General features: G+C 43.3%; 1 protein-coding gene across 1 annotated transcript in view; it reads right to left on the reverse strand.

The window, feature by feature from the left end:
- The window catches only part of SMS (spermine synthase), a 170,022-nt gene that overhangs the window by 66,348 nt on the left and 78,100 nt on the right, over positions 1–25,574 (reverse strand). Inside the window, exons 8-9 of the mRNA XM_044283957.1 lie at positions 23,408–23,522; positions 21,986–22,065 (exon numbers count right to left, since the gene is read on the reverse strand). Coding sequence (XP_044139892.1) covers positions 21,986–22,065; positions 23,408–23,522 — 195 coding nt within the window. The remainder of the gene's footprint in view (positions 1–21,985; positions 22,066–23,407; positions 23,523–25,574) is intronic.

The raw sequence follows: 25,574 nt of genomic DNA on the forward strand, positions 1-25,574 counted from the left end.
TTGAAAGATGCCTTTGCTTTCCATGAGACCAACGTCCTTAGAGTCTGCCATGTAATTAGCGGTACGCCTTGACAGGCGTCTAAGGGAAAGAAACAAGACCTCTCCGTCCAGCCATTGTCAGTCTAGGGGCAATGGTGCGGACTCATTCAGTATGCAGGGGTCTCATCCTGTCTCGCTCCCCTCTGAGGAGGAGCCCATGCAGCTAGGCCGACTCGCCCCTGATAAAAGAGGATTTAGTCCTCAGAATATGGTGTGTTTTTGTTGTGGGGGCATAGGTCATTTGGCAAATGTTTGTCCGTCTAGGAGATTCCTGAACTGTACTAAGAGCGATAATAAGAGAAAAACCTCAAGAGGTAGATCATCAAGTTCTGCTTCATCTGCTACTTTGGGCAAAGTTGATGTGGGAATTGATGCTATTCCTCTGACCTGCAGTTCCCGTTTTCTCCTGTCTGCCAGGGTGGCGCTAGAGAGCAAAGTCATTCCTTGTGAGATTTTTGTCGATAGTGGAGCGGCCGTCAATCTTTTTGACACTCAATTTGTAGCCTTGCATGGTTTTCAGGTTTGTACATTAGAAAAGGATATACCTGTTTTTGCTATTGACTCTGCCCCACTCTCACAGAGATCTCTGAAAGGCATTGTTCACAATATCCGGCTAGCTGTAGGTGACACTCATGTGGAGGAGATATCTTGTTTTGTCCTTAACGGATTGCCTTCTCCTCTAGTTTTGGGGCTACCCTGGCTCACTAGACATAACCCCACTATTGATTGGCAAGGAAGGCAAATAAATGAGTGGAGTGACTTTTGTAGAGAGAATTGTCTTACAGTGACTTTTGCAGAGGTGTCTACTAAAACTGTGCCATCATTTCTCTCTGATTTCTCGGATGTGTTTTCCGAGAGCGGTGTTCAGGAGCTACCTCCTCACCAAGAGTTTGACTGTCCCATTAACCTCATTCCCGGCGCCAAGCTGCCAAAAGCACGCCTCTACAATCTCTCACAACCGGAAAGACTCGCAATGCAAACCTATATCTCCGAGAGTCTCGAGAAGGGGCATATTCGTCCCTCAAAGTCACCTGTTGCCGCAGATTTTTTTTTGTTAAAAAAAAAAGATGGCTCTCTGAGACCTTGCTTAGATTTTAGGGAGCTGAACCGTATCGCGATTCGCGATCCCTATCCCCTTCCTCTGATCCTGGACCTCTTCAACCAAATTGTTGGGGCCAAGGTGTTTTCCAAATTGGATCTGAGAGGCGCGTACAACCTGGTCAGGGTCAGAGAGGGGGATGAATGGAAAACGGCCTTTAATACCCCTAACGGGCATTTCGAGAATCTCGTTATGCCTTTCGGCCTGATGAATGCTCCGGCCGTCTTTCAGCATTTTGGTAATTTGTATTGGTGTATCTTGATGATATTTTGATTTTTTTCCCCTGATGTTCAGACCCATCAGGATCATCTTTTTCAGGTCCTGCAGATACTGCGGGAAAATAAACTGTATGCCAAGCTGGAGAAATGTCTTTTTATGGTATCGGAGATTCAATTTCTGGGTTTTCTCCTCTCTGCTTCTGGATTTCGCATGGATCCGGAGAAGGTCCGTGCTGTGCTGGAGTGGGAGCTTCCTGAAAATCAGAAGGCATTGATGCGCTTTCTGGGTTTTGCTAACTACTACAGAAAGTTCATTTTGAATTATTCCTCTATTGTCAAACCCCTTACTGACATGACAAAAAAGGGGACGGATTTTTCCTCTTGGTCGGAGGAGGCGCTTGCAGCCTTTTCTAAGATTAAAGAGAGTTTTGCGTCTGCTCCCATCTTAGTGCATCCCGATGTTTCCTTACCTTTTATTGTTGAGGTGGATGCTTCCGAGGTGGGTGTGGGTGCAGTTTTGTCCCAGGGCCCCTCTCCTGCCAAATGGCGACCTTGTGCCTTTTTCTCTAGAAAACTCTCCCCGGCAGAGAGAAACTATGATGTGGGAGATAGGGAGTTGTTGGCCATCAAGTTGGCTTTCGAGGAATGGCGCCATTGGTTGGAGGGGGCCAGGCACCCTATCACCGTTTTTACCGACCATAAGAATCTGGCGTACTTGGAGTCGGCCAGGCGTATGAATCCGAGACAGGCCAGATGGTCTCTGTTCTTCTCCAGATTCAATTTTGTTGTTACTTTCCGCCCTGGGATCAAGAATGTGAAGGCTGATGCTCTCTCTCGCTGTTTTCCAGGAGGAGGAAACTCCAAGGACCCGGGTCCCATTTTGGTGGAGGGGGTAGTTGTTTCTGCTCTATATTCCGATTTGGAGGCCGAGGTCCAGGCTGCCCAGTCTGAGGCACCTGCCCGTTGTCCCTCCGGGAAGTTGTTCGTGCCTCCTGAGCTACGTCACAAACTCTTTAAGGAACATCATGATACGGTTCTTGCTGGTCACCCCGGGAGTAGAGCCACGGTAGATCTCATTGCTCGGAGATTTTGGTGGCCGGCTCTTCGTAAGTCTGTGGAGGGTTTTGTGGCGGCTTGTGAGACGTGCGCTCGCGCTAAGGTCCCTCGTTCACGAACTTCAGGTTCCCTTCTCCCGTTACCCATACCTTCCCGTCCTTGGACACACCTGTCCATGGACTTTATCACGGATCTTCCTCGTTCCTCTGGGAAGTCGGTGATCCTGGTGGTCGTGGACCGTTTTAGCAAGATGGCTCATTTCGTTCCTTTCCCTGGTTTACCCAAATGCTAAAACGTTGGCGCAAGCTTTTGTCGACCATATTGTTAAATTGCACGGCATTCCCTCTGATATTGTTTCCGATAGAGGCACGCAGTTTGTGTCCAGGTTCTGGAAGGCTTTCTGTTCTCGCCTGGGGGTTCGGCTGTCCTTCTCTTCTGCTTTTCACCCGCAGTCGAATGGTCAGACTGAGCGCCTCAATCAGAATCTGGAGACATATTTGCGCTGTTTTGTGGCAGAGAACCAGGAGGATTGGTGTTCATTTCTCCCTCTTGCTGAGTTTGCTTTGAACAACCGTCGTCAGGAATCTTCTGATAAGTCACCATTTTTTGGTGCATATGGGTTCCATCCGCAGTTTGGGACATTCTCGGGAGGGGCTCTTTCTGGTTTACCTGAGGAGGAGAGATTTCCATATGTATTCCGCTGCATTTCCACAGCAAAATCTGCATGTCGTCCCATGAAAAATATTTTACAGTTTTCAAATCGGCACCCACCCAGTTGAGCCGAACATATGAAGATACCGGAGCCTATACCGGGAGAACGGAGCGGCGCCCAGGGATAACAGTAAGTGCAGGGAGATCCCTGGGTGCCGCTCTCCATGTCTGTATGCTTAGTTTAGATTTTTTATTCTAGTGAAAGGTCCTCTTTAAGTTTCTGTATTACATATCTGTGCTACAATCAAGGTATATATCTCTTATTAAACGTGATGATTACTGGAAATATATGCTTTGTAAAACCGTGAAGTTACAATGTCTCAGTGCACATAGTACATTGCAATTCTATATTACATCCGCAGCGTAATACAGAACCAGCTAAGCAGATGACAGTGCAGAAACTGTCCACGTGGATGCAGATCTTGAAATCCGCAGCATATAAATTGTTTGTGTGGATCTTTAGAAAAAAGACGACTGAGAGGAGATCTAATTAATATGTATAAATATATCAGGGGTCAGTACAGAGATCTATCCCATCATCTATTCATTCCCAGGACGGTGACTGTGACGAGGGGACATCCTCTGCGTCTAGAGGAAAGAAGGTTTGTACACAAACATAGAAGAGGATTCTTTACGGTAAGAGCAGTGAGACTATGGAACTCTCTGCCTGAGGAGGTGGTGATGGTGAGTACAATAAAGGAATTCAAGAGGGGCCTGGATGTATTTCTGGAGCGTAATAATATTACAGGCTATAGCTACTAGAGAGGGGTCGTTGATCCAGGGATTTATTCTGATTGCCAGATTGGAGTCAGGAAGGAATTTTTATTCCCCTAAAGTGAGGAAAATTGGCTTCTACCTCACAGGGGTTTTTTGCCTTCCTCTGGATCAACTTGCAGGATGACAGGCCGAACTGGATGGACAAATGTCTTTTTTCGGCCTTATGTACTATGTTACTATGATCTTCAGTGCAGATTTCACACTGTGCAATTCAAATCTGGGACAAATTCACGTCAAAATCCACAATTAAAGGGTTTATCCAATGACTAATGTAAAAAAAAATTAAAATCAGACATTAGTACATGACAACTTCTTTGTAACAAAGCTAGACCCAGCCCTGTACCTCACATGGATCCAGAGATCTCCACATTCATTGCTCTGCTAGATTTATATCAAGGTGACAGCTCAAGGGGTGTATCCATGCTCTGCCTATCACAGCTCAGGAGGCAGTTAAAAGATGAAACTGAGCATGTGCGGCCATCTCAGTGAGCTGGACAAAGAAATAATAACAAAAGCAACAGCAAACAAACAGCAGGTGGCGCTATACAGATACATTTTATTGAATAACTTGGTGGCTATGCAAAATTTTTAATTACATGCAGTTACAAAAGAATTCAGATTCAGGTGCCGATTTGAAAACTGTAAAATATTTTTCATGGGACGACATGCAGATTTTGCTGTGGAAATGCAGCGGAATACATATGGAAATCTGCTTAAACTACACTGCATTATGCATATACCCTTACCATTTCAGGCAGACCCATATTGGCGACTAACTCAACATGGAGAAATCCCTGTGGGGCGGTCAAGTTATGACATTGTGAGGCTGGCGGCCACCAAAAGAACTATTCAGTAGCTCATCATTTCAGGTCTGCAAGCCAGTATACTGTGTGGCATCATTAGTACTGCTCCACATCTGTACAGATATTACGGGAGCTATATGCAACTGAAACGACAACCTCTGCCTGGTCACGTGATATAATAACAGGTTTGTGTTTATCTATTGGTCTTTACTTTGTAAATCCATGTATTAGCTTTTCTAGCTAATGGGGCAGCCCTGGTCTGTGGCAATAGGCCGCTGCCCATTTATGTACTGACCTGCAGTGGAAGCGTGAATTATGTCATCCTGTAGTTTTCCCAGTTGGACAAAAGTAAAATCTGATAAATGTTGCTATGCAGCAATGGAAGGGAATGGAGATGGTGTGTATAGGAAGTTTATAGAAGTGTATAGGAAGTTGAGGGTTTGGTTGTTTATAAACAGTCCTTTAGTGATATGTGGAGTGCAGTCATTACATACATCACTATAGAGCTATATATTTATATAGATGCTCCATATCCCACTATATGTTTACACTGACCCCACCTACCACCAGTGTGGCTACAGCCGATTGTTTCTTGACCCGGGCTACTTGTGTTGGTTCTGTCTGCTGCCAGTTTAGATACAATATGAGGCCACTTTTACATTTTTTTCCAGGGTCATTTGAAGTTCCCAATTTTTTTCTGATTTCAGGTAAGGAAATTCCTTCTCTTAAGAGCATTTCAGATACACTATGGGTTCTAGAACTATACACCTTGCATGTCATCGATAGTGGAACATCTAAAATGACATGTAGGTAGGTATATGACATGTGACAGCTGCAGTCAATCCCTGTATTCAATGTTAGACCGCTGAGGACAGTGACTGGCTGCAGCAGTCATGTGGCGTATACTGGCATCTCACCACTGCAGCTTATAAACAAGCAGTGGCAGGAGGATTGTTATAGCGCAGCAGAGAATGGAGGTGGAAAAAGGAGTGAGTTTAACCTCATTTGTTATTTTAGGCTATTGGAGAGCTTGTTCCATATTTTTCATTATTTTGCCACTGCCACCTGCTACTGGAGTGAGAATGTGAAATCTGGCATACATCTCAATACCAAGCCCGGTTTTCAAAAGTGATAAGAGCAACTTTAAAAGCATCTGTCAGCATGATCAGCACTACTAACCCAGGCATACTGCCTGGTAGGCCTGATCATAGTCAGTTCAAAGCCCCCTTTCTTGCTGCAATCAGTATTACCATTGCAAAGTAATGAATGTAGTATTATGCTAATGAGCTGCCCAGAGCAGGGGTGGGCCTAGCAGCCCGGAGTACCGCTTCTCCTCTTTCTCTGCCCTGCTGCCACTCCCTCTCCCCACTGATTGACATGAACAAGCAACAAGGACATTCCTGGTCCTAAAGTCTTGCGCATACGCTGCAGAGAGTACAATCAGCGCATGCGCTATTGATCTCAGGGAGGGGACAGCAGAATGAGATTAACTGCACATGCGCCAACTGTATTCCTGTCTACAATTGAGAAGTACAGGACATAATAAATTCTCCGCTTTGCATTTTTGTCAGTGGATTCCCAAAATTACACATACAATTCTAGGGATTCTGCTGTGAATTCATTTTCTCTAGAGAGAGAAGTGATGCCGGAGGTAAGGCATCAAATATAATTGTTTAATTCCCTCTGCTCAATTGAAGTACATGCAGTAAGTGCATTTAGAGCAGAAATTTGGCAATACTTTAATATTTAACAAAAAAAAAAAAAAAAATGTTCTCCTTCTACAATACATGTTCTACGTGTATTTATTAAACACTAAAGTCCCTTTTTAAGGATAAGTTCAGACTTGATCGCAAAGGATGAAACCCACAGAGTTGCAGAACCTATCTGCTCCTTTTCACTATGTGTGGATAGGTTTTCGGTGCACACTCCGCCATGTCTGAATGTGGCCACTATATACAGGACAATAACATATCGCAATCCTTCCTTACAGCTAAATTCCATTACCCTGACGTAGACGGTAAGGTTATACCAGTAACATTTTGCATACATTAATTCCTGGAAAAAGCATTTTTCCTGATGAAATCAGACGTTCTGTAAATCTACAACATCCACAACAGGAAGTCCTGTGGGGCTTAAAACCGTACAGACTAACAGACTGGTATCCAGCATTAAATATCTCATGTTCTGCGAGGACTTTTCCATAAACAATGTGCCTGTTGCATAATTACAAATATACCAAGGTATAAATTAAACCCATAGAAGGACTTTATTGCAAATGATACGCTCAAAGACAAAGATTTCCATTAAATCCATGACAACAAGCGCAAGATGTATTGTATGTAATCAATTACATGCCATGGCACAGACAAATGTTGTAAGAAACCGATTCTATTCCATGGAAACATGCCAATCTGTCACAGCATGCTGTTTAACTGGTGACTTGCTACATATAAAGATTATTCAAATGGCTGCTATAGAGATTGAGATATTTAGAAATATTTCAATGTGGAAGTAACGATAATAACATAAATGCAAAGACAAAAGAACCCATTCATAGTTATATCTAATGTCTGAGCAAGAGGCTCGGTTCATACTTACTATGAGCACAACACTGGATTCGCTTCTGAGAGACATATGCTATACTTATACTGCCCCCTGGTGGGTTTGCTGAGAATCATTTAGCTTTGAGAGCTAATTGCTGTAGCTAGGCAAAATAGTACAATACTGTTATTTCTGCTACAAGAAAATATGTTGCAGGAGGGCAGAATAACCAAAGGTTTAAATCTATATAACAATGTTTCTTTGCACACATAGAATTGGAGATTCTACTCAGAAGCAGAATAGAGAACATGATACAGCAGTACTGAGCAGTGTTGCTGTGAATCCAACTCTGGGGCGTGAGAGAACCCTTACTAGACCCTTGCTACGACTGCAACTGGGTGTGTCTATTCCTCTGTCTCAAGCCAGCAGATTGTTTATGTTCTGACTCTCCGGTCTTTAGACTTCTATGGGCTACAGCTGTAGCCTGATCCTTCAGTGAGCTGACAATCTGTCTCATCTCTCAAGTGAATTAACAGTGATTAACAAGTGTATGAGGCAGGGAAAGGGGAAAAGAAAGTGGCTGATAAGTGGAGAAAGAGGCATTGTTTTCTCCAATAAGATCTATTACAAAGTTTTGTATAGTCGCTTGTGCTATGAATTTGTGCAAAGTTTTTTGAAAAGACAATGCCTACTTAAAGGGGTTGGCCCATCGGGGACATTGTTGACATCGCAAAGTTATGCCATCAATACCAGATAGGTGCAGGTCCCAGAGGTAGGTCCCGCACCTATTTCAAGAACAGGGCCCCTGATGTGAAGGAGACCACACTGCGCATACACGGAGTGCTGTCAATTCATTGATATTGGTATTCCGAAAATAGCCAAGTGAGTGTGCTTGGCGGTTTTAGGAAGTCCTATAGCAGCGAATGGAGAGTGCACCGCGCAAGCACACCCATCTCTTCATTCACCACTATGGGATTTCCGGAAATAGTGCCTACTTACCAAATAAGGTCAATGTTCTGCACATTTTCCTAGCGGTTTACAGAGTATCTGTGTACTGCTCAGAAGCTCTTTCGCACTGAAAGCCACTCATAACCCTCTTCCAGCAGAATACTCTACAGCCTCAGTGCACTCTTCATTCTACAAACCTTCTTAGCTTTTATCTTACAAAAGAGCAAAACCTGTACTAAAAGACTGCACTCTAAAATCTATTAATGTAGGGCTTTGTAAACAGAAAAATAAATGCAGTCTTGGTTTTAATGGCCACTTTAAATACTTAGGGGGGGAAATTGTGGTATTTTTTGTATTAGTTTTAAATGGGGATATGCCATGACTGACATCATATAATACATGACAATACCTTACTAACAAAGCTAGAACTAGCCATATCTCCATATTCACTGCTCCAATTGCTCTGCAAAATTATCTTCAGCCTTGCAGCTTGGTGTGTGTCCTTTCTGCTGCAGTTATCTTCCTGTAACTGCTACTACTTCTAACAGAACATATGGCTGATGGCAGCTGAAGATTTAAACTGAGCACGTTCAACCAGCTCAGTGAGACGGACAAAAAAAAACTGAAAAAGAACAAACAGCAGGTGGCACTATACTGATACATTTTATTGAATAGCTCACTGGCTATACAATTTTTTTTATCTGTCTTTGGTTTGTACTGGTGTGCCTAATTTATAAAATGGCACACAGTAATAATGAATTTGGCGCAAGTGCGATTTGGTTTACACCTATAAAGATAAAAAGGACATAAAAGTGATCTAATCTACAAAATTTACTTTAAAGGGATTATGTCACCTGCTTTTAGCATTTTAAGCTGGCACCATCGCTATGTTGACTAAAGTACCCTATTTCCAGCAGTCTTCTTTTTACTTATTTTCGTTTGGTAGTTTTGATATAAAAGCGATTTTTATGTTATGCTAATTAGGGTCCAAGGTGCCCAGAGGGGCGTTTTTTTTCAATCTCCGATGCCCAGTGACGCCCCCCTGCAGTGCCCAAGACAGCCTCCTGATCATCAAAACACCTCCCACAGCCCGGCAAACGGTTCCGCCCCCTCCCCAGGTCATAATCTACCTTATAGATATGCCCCGTCCTTCTTCCTGTCTACGGCCAGAAAACTCGCGCAGGCGCAGTACCGCCTGCGCGATCATCAACCTCCTCAGGGCAACAGCCTCAAAAGTCTCACTGGGCATGCGCCGAGCCCAGTGATGTGACCTGAGCGCTGTTGCCCTCAGGACGTTGATGATCGTGCAGGCCGCAGGCAGCTGGGCTCAGAAACTGTGTCTCTGTATTGGGATCTGGGAGCCTTGTGTCTGGATAAAGGCTTGCTACCTGTTTGGCGTGAAAACGGGTTGGTGCTGCTATGGCCAAGAACTCTTTCAGGCAGAATTGCAGCATGGTGTGAATTACCACCAACACCACAAGATGACTTTTTGTTTGAATATGACTGCTTGTTTTGTCACTTGCCTAATGTGTGAATAAAACACTTTCATCCAAAGAACTTGTTGTTGCCTCTATACTGCATCCGCTAATCCTGTCTACCAGAGCGAAACCCCACAGTAGCTAATACAGATTGCTGGTTTATTCACAGGCACAATATATGAATATAAAGACACCAGTAATATGCATTATCTTTCTAGGTATAGAAAACCTCTAATCTCAATATAGTAAAGCTATAGCCTTTTATTATGGGCTAAATGAAAGAGAGAGAAAAAATAACTGAGAAATCTCTCCTAGGATTTGAACCTATGACATCTACATGCAAGGCTGACCACTTACCTCCAGGCTACAGCCTTATCAGCACTGAAAAACATGTGGTTTTATATACGTAGAAATATAATACATAAAGCTGCTGTCTTTATAATTGTATATTGTGCCTGTGAATAAACCAGTAATATATATTAGCTTTCTAAGCATAGAAAACCTATGTTGTCAACAGAGTTCAAGGGTGTTACAAAAGCAGTGCTCCAAAGATTCAGTCCTGCCCCCTGGAGCTCCAATATGCTCATTTGAATATGAATAAAAATGTAGATATCTATGCAGCTGTTCAACATACAGACAAAAGAAAGGTATCATTTTAATCAGTATGATCCCCCATAGCAGTGTCAGCCACAGACCCCCATAACAGTGTCAGCCACAGATGCCCCATAATAGTGTCATTCACAGGCTACCATTAGTTCAAAGCCCACCAAACGCACACCTTTAGGTTCAAATTTATTTTTTTCGTATTTTCCTCCTTAAAAGGGCTTCTGTCACCCCCCCCCCCCCCCCCAAACTCATTTTTTATTTTTGGGCATATTAAAATCCTTATTGGACGACTATTCCCTATATAGGGTTCCTACCTTGTTCTGTGGCTTGGTTTCACTAAAAATCGAGCTTTTCAAATATGCAAATGACTTCACTACCAGCAAGTAGGGCGTCTACATGCTGGTAGCCGCCGCATCCTCCTTTAAAAAAAACGCCCCCTCCTCCAGTTGATTGACAGGGCCCGGGAGCGCTCTCCTCCTCCGGCTGGCCCTTTCAGCATTTCAAATCCTGCATCGTGAAAACTCAGATCCGTCAGTATATTCTAACACAGAGGCGTTCCCATAGAACTGTGTACATGACTGCCCCCTGCTGCCTGGCAGCATCCGATCTCTTACAGGGGGCTGCGATCCGCACAATTAACCCCTCAGGTGCCGCACCTGAGGGGTTAATTGTGCATATTATAGCCCCCTGTAAGAGATCAGGTGCTGCCAGGCAGCAGGGGGCAGTCATGTACACAGTCCCTAAGCCACCCCTGTGTTGCCTTGGCTGTGTGGGTCGTTGTCTTGTTAAAAGGCGAACCTTCTGGCCATTCTGAGGTCCAGAGCACTCTGGATCAGGTTTTTAATTAAGAATATCTCTGTACTTTGCTCCATTCAGCTTTCCCTCAATCCTGACCAGTCTCCCTGTCCCAGCTGCTGAAAAACACCCCCACAGCATGATGCTTCCACCACCATACTTCACTTTAGGGATGGTATTGGGCAGTGTCTGGTTTCGTAATGCGTGGAATTAAGGTCATAAAGTTCAATCTTTGTTTCAACAGACCAGAGAATCTTGTTTCTCACAGTCTGAGAGTCCTTTAACCTCCTCCAGTCCGCCCATAGGATATAAACGTCCTATGGGTGGATCTCTATTTCTGAACGTCCGTTCAGAAACTGCAGCTGCACGCTAATCGTGCAGCTGCTGATCGGGTTGCCCGCTGTCAGTGACAGCAGGGCAACCCAGAGAGAAGGCAGGGACAGTGTCCAGGTGTCCCTGCCTTCCGGATCGCTGCAGACACAGCGCTCACCGAGCGCTGTGTATGCAGAGCAGGAAGCGCTATGCGCTTCCTGTTCCGGCCCGGCGGTCATGTGACCGCCGGGACCGGAGCGTGCAGGAGCTGTGTGAGGTCTCTCACAGACCTCGATCAGCCCTGCACTGAGGCTGTACAGCGCAATATTGTGCTGTACAGCCTCTCTGGGGGGTGCATTTCTCCTGTAACTGGGGCTACTAAGTCAGCCACAGTTACAGGAGAAATCAACAGTGAAAAAAAATAGAAAAAGTGAAGTAAATGTCCCCCAGAGGTCTTGTATGACCTTATGGGGGACGAAAAGTGTAAAATAAAAAAATAAAGTGTTGAAAAAATAAAATAAAAAAGGTTTCACATGTAAAAAAAAAATTCCCCAAGTCAGGAAAAAATAAAAATGTTAAAAATAGAAAAAATAAAAATAAAATAGACATATTTGGTATTGCCGCGTCCGTAAAAACCAGCTCTATAAAAATATCACATGACCTAAACCCTCGGGTGAACACCGTAAAAAATTAATTTAAAAAACTGGGTCAAAACAAGCAATTTTTGTCACCTTACATCACAAAAAGTGCAACACCAAGTGATCAAAAAAGCGTATGTCCCACTAAATGGTACCAATAAAACCGTCACCTCATCCCGCAAAAAATGAGCCCCTACATAAGAAAATCTCTCAAAAAATAAAAAATATATAGCTCTCGGAACATGGACAGATTAAAACATAATTTTTTTGTTTCAAAAATGCTATTATTGTGTAAAACTTTAATAAATAAGAAAAAGTATACATATTAGGTATCGCCACGTCCGTAACAATCTGCTCTATAAAAATGTCACTGAATGTTGACTGAACCCCTCAGGTGAATGCTGTAAAAATAAATAAATAAAAACTGTGCTAAAACAACCCATTTTTTGGTCACCTTGCCCCATAAAGTGTTATAATGAATGATCAAAAAATCATATGTACCCCAAAATAGTAGCAATTAAACTGGCACCTTATCCCCTAGTTTCCAAAATGGGATCACTTCTTGGGAGTTTCTACTGTAAGGGTGCATCAGGGGGCTTCAAATGGGACATGGCATCTAAAAACCATGTGGAGTTCCTTTTCTTCTGCGCCCTGCCGTGTGGCCATACAGCAGTTTATGACCACATGTGGGGTGTTTCTGTAAACCGCGGAATCTGGGTAATAAATATTGAGTTTTGTTTGGCTGTTAACCATCGATGTGTTAAAGAAAAAATTGGATTAAAATGGAAAATCTGCCAAAAAAGTTAAATTAAAAAATTTGATCTCCATTTTCCTTTAATTCTTATGGAACGCCTAAAGGGTTAACAAAGGTTGTAAAATCGGTTTTAAGTAACATGTGGGGTGTAGTTTCTACAATGGGGTCATTTATGGGGGTAACTACTATGTAAGCCCCACAAAGTGACTTCAGACCTTAAAAAGTGGGTTTTGGCAATTTTCTTAAAAATTTGAAGAATTGCTTCTAAACTTCTAAGCCTTCTAACGTCCTAAAAAAATTAAATGACATTTCCAAAATGATGCCAACATAAAGTAGACATATGGGGTATGTTAAGTAATAAATATTTTATGAGGTATCACTTTCTGTTTTAAAAGCAGAGAAATTGAAATTTAGAAAATTGCGAATTTTTCAAAATTTTTGGTAAATTTGGGATTTTTTCATAAATAAAGGTGAAATATATTGACTCAAATTTATGACTATCATGAAGTACAATGTGTCACGAGAAAACAATCTCTGAATGACTTGGATAAGTAAAGGCGTTCCAAAGTTATTACCACATAAAGTGAGATATGTCAGTTTTGCAAAATTAGGCCTGGTCAGGAAGGGGGCAAATGGCCCAGATGGCAAGTGGTTAACTGCTTTTTGCAAACTTCCGACGGGCTTTCATGTGTCCTTTACTGAGGAGAGGCTTCTTTATGGCCACTCTGCCATGAAGCCTAGACTAGTGGCTGCTGCAGTGATGGATGACCTTCTGGAAGTTTCTCACATCTGCACACTGGATCTTTGGAGCTCAGCAAGAGTGACTTGGTCACCTCTCTAACCAAGGCCCTTTTTCCACAATTACTTAGTTTCGTGGAGCGGTCAACCCTAGTAAGTGTCCTGGTTGTTCTAAACTTCTTCCATTTAAGAATCTTGGAAATTTTTGTTTGAACTTTTTAATACACTTTAAAAAATGTCTACAATTCTGTTTTCACGTTCTCATTACAGGGAATTAAGTACTGAATGATGTGGAAAACAAATGTGGAAATGCTTTGTATATCTAAATGTATATTTTAAAGATAATCTATCACCACAAAATGCAATGCAATCTGAAAGCAGCATCTTATAGAGCGGGAGAAGCTGAGCAGATGATATATAGTTTTTTGGGGAAAGATTCAGTAAAACCTGTAATATATACATTCATATATCTGCTTTTTCTACCTCCTGTTAACAGCTATCAGTACGAGGGGGAGGTGTTATCAGGGTATTGATAGCATTGTGTGCATAAGTGTGCATACAGACATAGCTGTCAGTCCCTGATAACTCCTCCCACCTGTACTGATAGCCGTTCACAGGAGGTAGAAAAAGCAGATATATAAATGTTTGCGAACTGATCTATCTGAGGAAATCCCCATTTCACGCAGATCTGATGGAACACTTCCTGGAGTAAGCTCCATTCTCAGCAGTTGAATCATGCTAAGAAAATCCGCTTTTGAGTTCAAATGGCCCTTTAGATGAACCGCTGACAGGGATATGATATGTTTCTACCCAGGAAAAAATATTTTCCAATATCTGACTTAGAGCCCTGCTTCTTGTACCCCCCTGTCGATTTAGATAAGCAACAACTGAGGTGTTGTCTAATCTGATCTGAACGTCTTTGCCCGACAGTAGATCCAACCTTACCAGATTATTAGTTCTTCCCAGACAGCCCAGAGCTCTTTTTGATTTGAGGTGAGGTCATTCAGAAGAGCAGGTCACTGACCTTGAACAGAGAATTGCAGGCAGTGAGCCCCCCAGCCCCAAAGACTCGCATCCGTAGTTATAACTACGATCCAAGGAACTCCTTTCCGTAGGTGGACAGGATTCAGCCACCAAAGCAGGGAGTCCTTTACACAACCGGGAATGGCACTATTGGCTTCCAGGGAGTTCTGATCCCTGTCCCAGCTTTTCAGCAACTAATCCTGGAAAATGCAGGTGTGGAACTGAGCCCACCTGACAGCAGAAATGCACGCTGTCAGTGACCCCAGTAAGGACATGGCCTCTCTGACTGGGCAGATCTGCAAACTCGATACTTTGGAAATTAAGGATTCTACTTCTTTTTTTTTGGGGGGGGGGGGGGGGGGGGCAAAAAAGTTTTCTGTTTTGTGGAATCCATCAACACCCCCAGAAACTTTATCTGCTGGGAGGGAACTGGATTAGATTTTTCCCAGTTTATTAGCCACCCCAGCTGGTAAAGTAGTTGACAGGACAGAAACAGGTTTTGTTCCAATAGTGCTGCAGAGTTTCCGATTATTAGCAAATCATCCAAATACGGAACGATGATAATATTAAATGGGTGACAACCTCTATCATTACTTTTGTGAACACATGGGGTGCTGACGTTATTCCGAAGGGGAGGACTTGAAATTGGAATTCTGACAGACGTTCTTCAGTACCTCCTGCATGATGTTCTTTTGGTTTCGCTTTGACATCTCTTCTCCCTCTCCCAGCTGTCATTTATTAGCAGTGATTGCCTCCCTTTATATCCCCTCCCATACTGCCTCACTTTGCGGTTTATACTACTTCCAGGATTGTGCTCACTGCTAGAAGTTTGCTACTGCTGGTTTCTCAGATAAGTCTATCCCTTTATTTGTGTTTTCCTGTTGGCTTGATTCTAGGTGACCCTGACTCCCTCCGTATTAAGTGCAGGGAGCCGGTGGTCATGTCCCCTCACTATTATAGGGTTTTCAGGTGTCACTCAGTCTAGATACGTGGACATGCAACTTTCTATCACAGATCTTTGCATGGGCTAAGCAGTCAGGGAGAGCTATAGGTCTTTAATAGGGCTCACCCTTTTGTTCCTTAGTTTGGGATCAAGTCAGTCGGATCTTTATTTGTTACTCCTTGTTTTCTGCAACACCATCAGTGACAGGATCCTTCAGTGAACCCATATCCTCAAAGGGAAGTGCATTAAAGCTTTTAACTAGCTTTGTAAGGGAAACGTCCACTTTAGGGCATTGGGTTAGTAACGTCTCGTCCTCATCACTAAAGGTGAGTCTACATCTAATAGTTTTCGGAACAAAAAGTTTCCCATCCGGAACTTTCCATTCACATTTTATCAAAGCATGCAGGTTTTTGTGAACAGGAAAAACCTTTCTTTTCTTTTGTTCTAAGCTACTAAACATCTCGTCATGAATAGATCTATGTATCTTTTCATCTGAAAGATTCATAGTGGTTCTGACGGCTTTAATAAGCTCTCTGGTGTCCTCAGAAGAAAACAAATCGAGTTTAAACTCAGAGTTAGATCGGATGAATCGTCCGAGTCACTATTTTGGACTCTCTCTTTTTTACCGAACAAGAGGAAGAGGGCTCAGAAACTGAAAAACCTTCCAGGGCAACCCGCATTTCTTGTTTAATGACTTCCCTAAGTTCATCCTTAAGGGAAGGAACAATATTTTTAGCGATGTTACTAGTACACCTAGAACATAATCTGCTTGAGAAAGATTCTGGCAATTTAGAAGAGCATACTGCACATTTCCTTATTTTAGCAGTTGTCTTAGACTTATGAGCACTATCCCTATCGCTCTACATGCACACATGGAGAGATAGAGGGAAAAAAAGGGTAGATATGCTAAAAAACACATTTTTCCATGTACATAATAAATAGTGAATATCCCCTTAAAAAGACTCACAGCAGAAGGGCCCACAGGGGTCTCCATGGCTTCAGCTCCCAGATTAGTCATCCTCACACTTTCAGGGAGATGAAATGACACCAGAATATATACCCCTTCTACTTACAGACCTCAGATCAGCTGGGCTTCCTTCCAGTCTGGCACCCTTTTTTAAAATCTATTCGCTCCGCCCACACGTCACAGGTTGAATTCACATGGCCTTCTCCCTGGCGCTTTCCCTGCGGGTCCCTGCAAGAGCCACCCTAATGGATAGCAGGGGGAGTTTCACGTTTCAACTAGAGGGACTCCCTGAGTGTCCGGCGCTGCATGGGCCTCCTGCAGCATCAGGTACCCTAACTAGGGGTTGGGGCTGCTGTCTGCCTCCAAGCAGGTGGGCAGATTTTCTAACTCCACCCAGCCCTGCCCCCTGAGTGATCCCATAGCAAATGCCATGAGATGGCCTCTCCCCACCTGGAGGGACAGGAAGACACTGAAGGTGAGATGGAGGAGGGCCTACTTTTAAACTTCCTGTCCCCACCTGGTTGGAGGAGGGTCATCTCTCATGGTATGCCGTCGTGGAGGATGAAATGGAAAAAAGCTAAGATATAAATGTATAAATTACAAGTTTTACTGCATTTTGTGGTGACAGGTTCTCTTTAAGGGTACTTTCACACTTGCGGCAGAGTATTCCGACAGAGGAGCTGTCAAAACGCATGCAAACTGATGGCATTTGTCAGACAGATCAGGATCAGGATCCGTTTGACAAATGCATTGAAATGCTGGATCCATCTCTCCGGTTTCATCCGGAAAAATGGATCCGGCATTTATTTTTTTCACATTTTTTGCGGTCTGAGCATGCGCAGACCACAATGCCGGATCTGTTTTGCCAGAACACTCAGGGCCGGATCAGGCACTAATGCATGTCAATGGGAAAAAATGCCGGAACCGGCATTCCGGCAAGAGTTCCGGAACTTTGCACGGAGATAAAACCGCAGCATGCTGCGGTATTATCTCCGTCCTGAAAAGTCAAAAAGACTGAACTGAAGACATCCTGATGCATCCTGAACGGATTGTTCTCCATTCAGAATGCATGGGGATAAAACTGATCAGTTCTTTTCCGGTATTGAGCCCCTAGGATGGAACTCAGCGCCGGAAAAGAATAACGCTAGTGTGAAAGTACCCTAACTGTGGCATTATTTCCGGAGAAATGTACAAAGCTATCATGATGACTACTTTTATTTCCATATATCCTAAGGCAAGATGCTGTGTGGGTTAATGTGAAGTGATGTTCTCCTTTTATACAGAAGGAGATAGAAAAAGCTGGTGACCTTTCATTTCCAAGCTTGTATAGTTTGAAGGAAGCTATTACCCTCAGAGGTCTGCTGTTTATAGCAATTCTATTGGATCGTACAGAAAAAGACACACATTTACCCTGATATTATCTGCTCAGAACCTCCATGAACCCTTTTGAAAAATCTCATTGTCCTCTGTGAAACAAGCGAAGGATAAAAATTAAAAAGACAAAGTATGCTTATGGTGATGAATGATTTTGGCTGTCAGCATAGTCTAACACTTAAAAAAGCTGTAAAACTAGGGAGTGATCACCATAATCATATGTCACATTAAAATCACATACACTATACGGATAAAAGTGTTGGGGCACCTACACATTACACTAAGAGAAGCTTTTATTGCATCCCATTCTAAATCCATAGGCATTAATATGGATTTGGTTCTCTAATAAATTCCACTCTTCTGGCCTTTTACAAGATTTTGTAGTGTGTCTATGGGAATATTTGCCAATTCATCCAGAAGAGCATTTGTGAGGTCAGAAACTAATGTTGGACAAGAGGGCCTGGCTTGCAATCTTTGTTCTAGTTCATCCCAAATATGTTCAATGAAGTTGAAGTCAGGGCTTTGTGCAGTCAGTCAATTTCTTCCACCCCAAACTCACCCAACCATATCTTTATAAACCTTGCTTTGTGCAATGGGGCACAGTCATTCTAGAACAGAGAACGGCCTTCCCCAAACTGTTCTAATAGAGTTGAAAGCATAGAATTGTCTAAAATGTCTTGGTATACTAAACCATTAAGATTAACTGGAATTAGGGGTCTAGGCCAACACCTGAAAAATAACCCCATAGCATTATCCTTCTTCCAGTACACGTTACAGTTGGCACAAAACTATTTAGGCATAGAGTAGCCTGCCAGATTTTGCCGGATCCGTCATTGCTTGATTCAACAGTTAATCCTTGGATCCTCATTCATTTTAATGTGGTCTGGCAGTGACCCATGCAATGTTTTTTTTTTACTGCCAACAGCTGGCATTTGTGCCGGATCAGCACGCCACAGATGTGTGCCCCAAGGATTGTTACGTAACATTATCATCAGTAAATTTCCAATTATTTCTATCAGGTTTTATTATACATTACCTTCAGAATAACAGAGTGAAGCTTGCCCTTATGTTCTCCGTTAAAAAAAATCCAGCAGGGCCACAAATAAAGTAAAGTACATTTGAACAAGGCTGTTATCTGAAATCTTGGCTCTTGTCTCCAGAATAGAACTTATTTATAACTCAGAATGTAGCAGGGATGCTCTAGCAATTACCAATTAGTATGCTCCTCTAATGAATAACAACGTAGTTGCATACCATATGCATGATTAGTTTTTTTTGCCTCGAGGGCATACGCAGTATTTCCCTAGGTCTATCTGATCCTTTCCAGGGTTTGATAATTCAACAGCTGTCTTGAAACGGTAATGCCTGATTAAAGTAATTTCACTGTACTTATACCTTCCATCATTAGGAGAAATAACATCATCAGCACAGAAAGGAACTCCCATCATTATGACTCAAAGACGGCTTGTCCTAGGCTCAAAATTAGGACCATCCCACAAAAACTGGACTTTACCTGCACTTTGCATGGTTTGCGCTACAGAGGTAAGTTCTTGATTACATTTTCCATACACAGGCCTTAAAATGATGTGTACCTTTATTCTGAGGGACGTTAATTAAAAACATAATATTGCTAAATGTAGTGGCCCCTCAAAAGAGATAGAACATGTCCTATTCTTGTCTGCAATAGGGTTGTCACAATACCAACATTTTCATTAGATTTTGATACCATAAAAAAGTATTGCGATAACTCGATACCATGCGAAAAAAATAAAAACACCAAAAAAGCCATGTGCATTCCGCATTTTATGGAACGTCTGGCCCATAATACAACAGTCCTATACTATTTTATGGGGGGGACACATGACTAAAAATGGCGAATTGAGTGTTTTTTATTTATTTTCTTCCGTTCACCACATAGATTTTTTTTTATATTTTAATAGTTTGGACTTTTTAGGACGTGGCGATAAATAATATGTTTTTATTTTTTTTATTGTTTATATATTTTATATGTAACATTGGGAAAGGGGTAATTTAAACTTTTAATATTTTGGTGGTTTTCTTTTACTTTTATTTTTTTAAACTTTTTATTTAATAACTATTAGCCACCTTAGGGAGCTAAAGCCCTTGTCCTATTCACCCTACTAAAGCTCTATTAGGGTGAATAGGATTTTACACCGTCCCTGCTGCCCTGTGTTTTGAGCACACAGCAGCAGGGAGATTACCATGGCAGCCATGGATGGCTTAGTAGCGTCCTGGCAGCCATGGTAACCAATCGGAGCCCTGTGAAAATAATACTGGGGGGAGGATGAGGCTGCTGCTCCACCAATGATTATACTGGTGTGGGGCTAAGTCTAGTATCAGAAAATAGCAAATCCCGGTATCGTATCCATCCGGGTACAAAAGTATTGATTGGGTATCGAAATATTACAAATATAAAATTATTAAAAATGGTGGACGAAGCACAGCATGCAGCACTATTTTGTTTGGTAAACTGACAAATACTGTGAAGGAACCCAGATTGTCAATGACGCGTGCTGGGCACCATTGTTGTCTGTCGCGAGACAGATCCAGCACTGTGGTCATTTTCATTGTTCTCCTATAATGGAACAAAGCAACAGAAATGAAGAATGCAGATGTGCAAATAGCCTTAAATAGGTCTCTTTCTCTACTGGGCTCCATCGTTTTCTACTTCTCTATAGTCAAGATGGAACAGTTAAATTTGTGGTTTATGGCAAGTTCCTGTTAGTATGATCAAGCTATTCAATTCTGAATTCAGTTGGTGTGCGTTGAGCTACTCAAAGGAACTGTTACGAGAGGTGGGTGTGGAACCACTGCACCAACCAACAGATTTGACTTTGAGGGCATTATTCTGGCAGTCCCTTTTTTCAACCTTTAACCCCTATACAGAAAACTAGGCTTTGCTGCAACTAAGCCGCCTCGCTGCTACCTCATGGAATAGTCTCTGTGTGGTCAGCACTTGACCCACGGGGACCAGACACAACAGTGCAGAGCACTGAGGGATCAGGCTAAGGCTACTTTCACACTAGCGTTCGGGCGGATCCGCTCATAATAATGCAGACGGAGGCTCCGTTCAGAACGGATCCGTCTGCATTAAAATTGCAAAAAAAAAGCTAAGTGTGAAAATAGCCTCGGACGGATCCGTCCAGACTTTCAATGTAAAGTCAATGGGGGACGGATCCGCTTGAAGATTGAGCCACATTGTGGCATCTTCAAACGGATCCGTCCCCATTGACTTACATTGTAAGTCTGGACGGATCCGCACGCCTCCGCACGGCCAGGCGGACACCCGAACGCTGCAAGCAGCGTTCAGCTGTCCGCCTGTCCGTGCGGAGGCGAGCGGAGCGGAGGCTGAACGCCGCCAGACTGATGCAGTCTGAGCGGATCCGCTCCATTCAGACTGCATCAGGGCTGGACGGCTGCGTTCGGGTCCGCTCGTGAGCCCCTTCAAACGGAGCTCACGAGCGGACCAGCGAACGCTAGTGTGAAAGGAGCCTAACTCATAGTCAGGGACAGGCTAAAGACAAGGCAGGCAGGGAACAGGCAAACAGAAGAACAGTCTGAGGGCAAGGCAGGAAGTGAGGGGTAAAAATGGTAATCAGGCACAGATTGGGTAACGCAATAGATAATCAAGAATAGTCAGAAATCGGGTAGAAGTCGGTACAGACAAACAGAACAGTACACCTTCCAAGGAACTAGCAAGCTAAAATGACGTATGGATCAGGTACCCTCTCCTAGAGGAAAGTGCCTTAAGTATCTTGAGGTGGATGCACACTGGTCCTTTAAGAGCAAGACGAGTGTGCATCATATAGACAAGAGGAAGAGGCCTTTGCCTGCAAAGAGGATAGCACATGGGATTCCAGCAGCCTGGTCCACTGCTGGGAAACAGGGGAAGGCCAGCAGGTCTGGACTGCTGGAGCAGTGGCAGCAGGGTGTGTGGAGCAACACCCATGCCAACCGAGCAGAACAGAGGAGGGCGTGGGCCGCCGATATAACAGCAACATTCCAACATTTCTCTTCTTATAAATCTACCCCTGTATAATGTAATGCACTGTGAACTAGATTATTCGTAAAGAAACAGCATCTCGTAACCCTCTGTAACATTTATTTCACGTTTAGATAGAGCGTCCTTCTAGTTACTACTCACCTGAGTGAAGTATTTCCCATCGTGTTTCAAGACTTTCATACAAAGATCCAAGATCAGTCTCAAAAATTCCCAAGTAGAATCTAGATCATAAAGAAACAGTAATAGTAAGTTTTTTAGAACAGCCACTTTTTCCTGATAAAAGTCATTATCAGATCGCTTTTTTTTTTTAGTTTGATAAACTCCAAGTAACAGAATAAATAAAGGTTTCGGTGTTACTAACTAAATGGAAGCGGGTTTGAGTGAGAAGTGTTCTAATAATTAGAAACATATATGGTGTGTGCTTCCCTTTTGTCCGCAGGATGCACCCAAACAAAGGTACGCTTGGATTTAGGTCACTCTTGCTCCTCCCAGAATCTCTATTTCTAGGAAGAACTGCTCAACTACTAATCTTCAAGTATTCAATGCCATTAGATTGCAGAATCCAAACGTAGAATACAGGCTGCTGATATGACACCTTGTATTCCCTCTCTGCATTGATGACATAAGTTGTGAGAAGCGATTTCAGTGTAACAGCAAATTACAGGGGTTGTCCTGAGATACAAACATAGCCCCTATCATATATGGGAGAAGTATCTGATCTGACTACTGGGAACCCCACAGATCATAAGAATTGGTGTCACCATGTCCCTGTATAAACGGAGAGGCTTCTCCACTTGTTCTCCGAGGGACTGCCAGATATAGCTGAGTACAACGTTGAGTTTTAGAGAGGGAAACGGGACCCCTTTTCTTGGGATTGCGAGGGTCTCAGCGATTGGACCACCACTTATCAACTAGTTACCCCCATTCATAGGGTATAACTTTTAAACTTGCTACTTCCCCTTTAAGTGCCAGCCGGTGTACACTGTAGAGGGGACTAATGGCACACACAATATTTCATCAGTAATGTGCCAATAAGTACAATAAGTCCTTACACCATATTCACCTTTCTTCACTTCTGTAAATATGGTACGTGCCTCTTAAAATCTGCATCACTTTCACTAAAGGAAAACTGCCAGAACATTATTTTACATGAAACACAGTATTCAGTGAGAATTCATGTTTCTTAAGCACATATGTTCCGACTTTTCAGCAGTTTCTAGCCTTGGCAGGTTACATGGACCACCCATTCTTCATATACAGTACACACCCTCTACTTTACAAGCAGATTCCGGGACTTAGGACTATAAACCTACTTCCCCTGCTATAAAACTATCAAAAAGAAATACTGACTTTGCTGTCCACTGCAACCAATCACAGCACAGCTTTCATTTCGTATCCTGCTCTTGAAAAATGAAAGTTGCATTGTAATTGGTTGCTATGGACAGTTTTCATATATCTGCCCCACCTATGACACTCATAGAATGTGCGCTGTAAGACCTGTAAGAATGCAATGCACTGGTAAAAGGAGATATAAGACAGAAATAGTTATGTATTAAGAAGCACCTTCTTCTGGAGAAGTGGAGATGGGGACAGCAGTAAGGTCATTAATCACGTAATCAAAGGTTCGCCCTTCTTTGGCATACATCTTCAGTACTGGGACACAGTCCTCAACCAAAACCTACACGTTGGCAAATAGTCAAAAAATAAAAATTTTATTCAATGTTTGCAAAAAAAAAAAACAAGACAGAAATAATCATTTTGCTGATTGTATTTGTATAAAAGGTTTTCACACACACATACAGCATGTGCAAGATTCTGGATTGTTAGATGGAATATTGTGTGTATATATATATCTATATATATAATATATGATGTCACGATTGCAACAGGTCCGGTTGTGGAATTTCTTCCTTTCTAGATACTTCTCTGTGATGGCAAATTCAAGAAAACTCTCAACTGTGATGTGGAAGCCTCTAGGGGCCACAATTCATGCATGAAGTGGCAGACCACATAAAGTTACACAGCGGGGTCTTAGAGTGCGGAGGCGCATAGAGCATTAAAGTCAACAACGCCCTGCTGATTCAATAGTTGGCAAGTCCCAAACCTCTGGCATTATCGGCACAAAAACTGTGGCCAGGAGCTTCATGGCCGATCAGCTGCATGCAAGCCTTACATCACCAAGCATTGGATACAGTAGTGTAAAGCACGTGGACTCTGGAGAAGTGGAAGCGTGTTCTGTACAGTGATGAACCACACTTCTGTATCTGGCAGTCTGAGGAGAATGTCACCTGGCTGATTGCAGTGTGCCAATGGTAGGGTACATACTGCTATGGGGTTGTTTTTCAGGGGCTGGCCTAGACCACCTAGCTTCAGTGAAGGGAAGACTTAAAGGAGTATTCCCATCTCATTGATCCTATTTTAATTTGTTATAGAAGTGCCTGCGAACATTTTTGTAATTATGTTCCTTTAGCAAATCCCTACCTATCTTGGAAAAAATATTTCGATCCTACCCCACTGTTGTCTTCTGGTATCCACTAGATACGGCCACCGCTTGTGTGCCGCATCAGTGGGCCGTGCCTGCATAGAACACATTTTCTTCCCCCGGCCGGGCCGCACATCGCTGTCTTGAACGTGCATAACGCTGTCTTGAACATGCACGCTGCCGCGCATGCGCCATGGTGACTTCTTCCTGGCCAGTATAGTACAAAACCGCAAAAGCTCACACCGCCGCAACACAGCGATGCGCGGCCCAGCCCGGCCGGACAAGCCTTCAATCAAGCTCACTAAGGCTACTTTCACACTAGCGTTCATAGGTCCGTTCGTGAGCTCCGTTTGAAGGAGCTCACGAGCGGACCCGAACGCCTCCGTCCAGCCCTGATGCAGTCTGAATGGAGCGGATCCGCTCAGACTGCATCAGTCTGGCGGCGTTCAGCCTCTGCTGCTTGCAGCGTTCAGCTGTCCGCCTGGCCGTGCGGAGGCGAGCGGATCCGTTCAGACTTACAATGTAAGTCAATGGGAACGGATCCGCTTGAAGATGACACCATATGGCTCAATCTTCAAGCGGATCCGTCCCCCATTGACTTTACATTGAAAGTCTGAACGGATCCGCTCAGGCATCTTGCGCACTTAGAAATTTTTAATGCCAGAAGTTATTCATGCAGACGGATCTGTTCTGAACGGAGCCTCCGTCTGCATTAATATGATCGGATCCGTTCAGAACGGATCCGATCAAGCGCTAGTGTGAAAGTAGCCTAAGCCCGTCCAGCCTCACAAGCTGGAAACCAGGAAGTGAACAGCGCAGCTCGCAGCAGGTGAGTATGAAATTGCTAGATGGGACAACCCCTTTAAAGCTTCAGCATATTTAAACATTTTGGACAGTTGTATGCTTTCAACTTTATGCGAACAGTTCTAGCATGACTGCGCCCCAGTCCATAAAGTCATGATTGGGTTTGTTTGGTGTTGAAGGACTTGATTGGCCTCCGCTAAGCCCTGATCCTAACCCTACCTTTGGGATAAGCTGGAACGGAGACTGCGAGTGAGGCCCTGATAACCTCTGCAAAAGTGTCCAAAAATGTGGATTCATTGTCATTTTCTGTCAGGTAGTCACACGTTGTGATGGCAAAGGAAAAAAAAACTCTCCCTTTTTGAACGTGGTCGGGTTGTTGAACTGCATAAGCAGGGTCTCTCACATCGCCATCGCTGCTGAGGTGGGAAGCAGTAAGACAGTCAT

This window comes from Bufo gargarizans, chromosome 3 (assembly GCF_014858855.1).
Source record: "Bufo gargarizans isolate SCDJY-AF-19 chromosome 3, ASM1485885v1, whole genome shotgun sequence".
NCBI lineage: Eukaryota > Metazoa > Chordata > Amphibia > Anura > Bufonidae > Bufo > Bufo gargarizans.